Source organism: Ornithodoros turicata, unplaced genomic scaffold (genome assembly GCF_037126465.1).
Source record: "Ornithodoros turicata isolate Travis unplaced genomic scaffold, ASM3712646v1 ctg00001054.1, whole genome shotgun sequence".
NCBI lineage: Eukaryota > Metazoa > Arthropoda > Arachnida > Ixodida > Argasidae > Ornithodoros > Ornithodoros turicata.
In genome coordinates, this window is record NW_026999450.1 from 113,642 (window position 1) to 117,608 (window position 3,967).

Below are 3,967 nucleotides of genomic sequence, written 5' to 3' on the forward strand. Positions count from 1 at the left end.
TTTTTGTGTTGGTAACGTGCACATGAAAAATGTGTGGTGTGACACTAGGGTGATTCTGGTGCTGTCGAGTTCTCCTGATGTGAACACCAGAGTGGCCTACTACGACACCAGAATGATTCTGGTGTCTTCTAGAATGCTTGGTGTGCGCACTAGACAGACGTAGTGTTTTAATGTGACCGTTAGAGAGGTCTGTTGTTGCCATGAAAACCGCAATTTACAATTGTCATGAGTTCGTTAGCACAACTTCTTTTCCAGTGGAATGATAATTCGCATCGGAAATAATTCCCTCGAGTGTCGAAATTAACACGCTTTTGCGGCTTTCACTCGAGTTTGAAAACGCAAATTTACGCTCTCATTGTCACGTAAGGCAGGGACAGCGCCATCGGCATTAGTGTCTGTTTTGAACTCGACGAGCTCGTCGTAGTTGAGGTAGCGTTCCGTCGTCGTTTTCAACATAAAACCCGCGCACAAATGTGAACAACTGTGAATATGTGTTTCTGAAGTTCTGCATTATATGTTGAAGTTTGCTTTCCCACCTGTGCACAAGTGGAAGTATGAGAAAATACAAGCGATGCATTCGGGGCAGATGTGACGACTGGTCGTTGGTGCGACGTCTTTGAATGTTGCGTTTCGTTAGGCATCATGTGGGCTGTGATTATTCATTGGATATGGACTACAAGAAGAGAGGACGGAAAATGTGACCGAAGAGTCTATCGAGTAGGCTATTCTAGATTATAACTGTACCGCATGTGCAGTATTCACACTTGCAGAAGAAATAATTAACATTGTACCTTTTTGTACTTTTATATTGTGGTGTGCATGCTTCTCCTAAATGTGTATCATCAATGGTAGCAATAATATAAATAATTTTGTTACACGTACTTGTCTGTTCCTATTTCTGATTATATTATGTATACTGTATGCAAATAATTAGCAGCCTGCTAACAGCTGGGACACCTTTGCAGTAGAAAGAGACCTTTGATAACTTGTATTGTTGACTGATTTGATGAGTTGCTAACCTTAATGAGCACATCCCAAGCAGCCTTAGTAACGGAATAACGAGCAGAGCGTGTTGGTTGAATGCTGCACATTCATGTATGCATGGTGCAAACCAGGATCCCTTCATGGTGGTCTCTGATGTTTGACGATTGAACATTATGCAGTTTCATGCATTCGATCCCGTGAGGCACTTGGCTCATCAACGCCCTCACGAGGCTCTGAAAGCTGTGCATAGTTGTGAACGCTTAAAGAAAACAAGCAGGACAGCACTAACACAGTGTTCGTGCTTCGTTTTTCTGGTAACGTGATCCTTTCAGGCACACCTATATATGGAGGGAGTAGCCACATAAAAGAATATTCGGGGTTATGGCGAGTGGTTCGCTGGATGAAGTCTTCCGTAGCAGCCCGACGAAACCTTGCACCTCAAGGAGGCCTTTGCACTTTTCTTCCGTGACAAGTGAAGTGTCGACCAAACATTTTTCCAGCGTGCCCTGCTCCCTAGGAATCCCACAACTGGCTCTGGTGATTGGCTTCGTTTCACTTCCTTCCTTCTCGGCTTTCGTGAAAGTCGTTACTTCCTCAGAGCAGCGCTGCAGCACATCCACCTCATCGATGAGCTTCGCAACAGCGTCGCGGTCTGCGGTCAGCAGTTGAACACTGACTGTATGGTCCACCATCTGTGGGATAACACGATCCCTCTCGTCCAAACGCAGCATACTCATCAGCTCCCCAATTCTCCCGATAGACGCTTTTGCTTCATCAATGGAGACCGTATGAGTATTCAACTGCTCTTCAACGGCGCTCACCTTCTCGGATAATGACTCCAGGCAGCTAGTTATGGTTTGCCGGATATCGCACACATCGCCGCTATCTTGAGGCGTTTCAGACACAGATGATTCACCCTGGCACTCCTTGTCTACGATATGCATCACAATGTCATTACGAATCACTTTGGTATTGCATCCATTGCACGTAACGGGATGAAAATAGCATTCGCTGAACAAATGATGCTTCGCTTGCGCTACGGTACCAACGAAGTCGCAATCCTGCGACGAATTGCAGCAGCGCACAGTAAAATTATCCACTTCATCGCGGGATAATCTTAGGATATCACTTTCATGAGCCGGATGACCATCGAAAGGGCACAATCCTATGCTGTCAATAACCGCGCCGTAGCAGGGTTTGCACACAACATGCGAGCACTTCAGCACAAAAGTCAACGTGGGAATCACGTTACAGAACGAACACGACCTCCCAGGAGGTAAATCGAGGAACTGCATAGGACGCCAATCCAATATGTCAGAAAATCCAACCAAGCACTTTTCGGTGGACATTCTCCTTCGAGAAATGACAGCCGCCTTCCTCTAACTCACACGCACAGTGAGATAAAGCAACCAAGCGTAGCGCCGGGAACTGGTATGACCGGGTTCTAAAAATAGCTCATCGAGCGAGCGGGCGCCTCCCTTCCTTTCGTCTGAGTCATCCGCGCGTAGAGCGAACTGTGAGACTGAGAATATTAGCAGAATACAATAAATATGTTCGCGTTTAACAGTAACTACAATAATCGCAGTATAAATAAATAAATAGTGCCAAAGTGAATTAGGGTGCATTTTAGAATGATTAAACTTTTGTAGAACTTTGGAATAAAAATAATTATTTTAATAATGTTATATTGTTATTTCATTTCATTTATTTACTTGAAAGACCCTTGTGAATCGATATATATATCGATATATATTTATATTCTTATTATATTTATATATAATATATACTTTATTGATATAATTATTAATAATAATAATATTATAATAAATTACTGTTACTGTCAATGTACCGTACGAAAACTCATTACATGATGCAGTATTTTTTTAATAAGTTACGCTATGTCTAATCGACTTGATTAAGCGTATGCGCATGCGCAGCCACTTGCAGGAGGATCCCATATAATTTTGGGGGAGATAATCGGTTTCACGGTAGTGCGAACGTTTGAGGCCGACACATGACGACGCCTTGTACCCGAAGTCACTACTATGCACTTTCACTCTTTCCACTTGCTTCTTGCAATCTCCTCTGGCTATTTTGCCGCGCGACGGGATTAAAATACGACGGTCGGGATTCCCCTGCTCTGGGTGACGCGAATATGGGAATGGTCCATTCGAGTCCCATGTCACTCGGCTTAGTTCACGACACAGAACTGGGAGGCTCCCGCGTATAACCTATACGGGCAGGCACCCATAGCAGTGATCATGATTTTTGGTTAACGCGATTCGCATTTCCAGAGTTCTTTAAAGGAACGGAAGACGTGATTGCGAATGTGCGTCACATGAAACTCTCCGTGTGGCGCCAGGTCTATCTTCACAGTCGATTTCTGTTATCTATCGAGTGTACCGCGGCTATTGTTGACCGCCGATTATCTCCGGTGTGGATATCGGTATGCAGAGACCAAGAAATGCCGTATACATTACCGCTGTGTTCATGGGCGGAAACCCGCGAGTAACATCGAAAAACAAACTTGATGGGAACGAAGATGCTTGTCTTCTTTCACTGCGCGCGCAAAAAAAAAGAAAAGAAAAGAAATAAAGAAAGTGCAGCACATCTTCCAGACATTTACAAATGATCACTGGGTCATTTTACTCCGAATCAGGTAGGGCTGTCCGGTTGAGTTCTCCGGTTGTTTTTTCTCTCTCTCTTAAAACTATATCAAAGCCTAGTCCACCGCAAGCATATTGGCGGTGAAAGCAGTTGAAAGTAATTTTGTAGGCATTTTTTAATCAATTATCATTCACACGCGGACATTTGGACAACAGCGCTTCGCTTCTTATGAAGTTTGATGCCACTACCTTGATAACGATTCAACATATATCATTCCCCATTCATCATGTAGTAATAAGGTTGTCGCTGTTGTTACTCAACATATTCAGCTGAAACTTTCTTCACTTACTGCCAGTTGCAACCCGCATCGGATGCA

General features: G+C 43.8%; 1 protein-coding gene across 1 annotated transcript; it reads right to left on the bottom strand.

Annotated features, from left to right (window-relative positions):
• Positions 1–1,067: 1,067 nt before the first annotated feature.
• Positions 1,068–2,372, bottom strand: LOC135376188 (uncharacterized). Its single transcript, XM_064608788.1, has one exon. The coding sequence runs from the start codon at positions 2,331–2,333 to the stop codon at positions 1,323–1,325; it is 1,011 nt and encodes a 336-aa protein (XP_064464858.1). The 5' UTR covers positions 2,334–2,372; the 3' UTR covers positions 1,068–1,322.
• Positions 2,373–3,967: the final 1,595 nt, after the last annotated feature.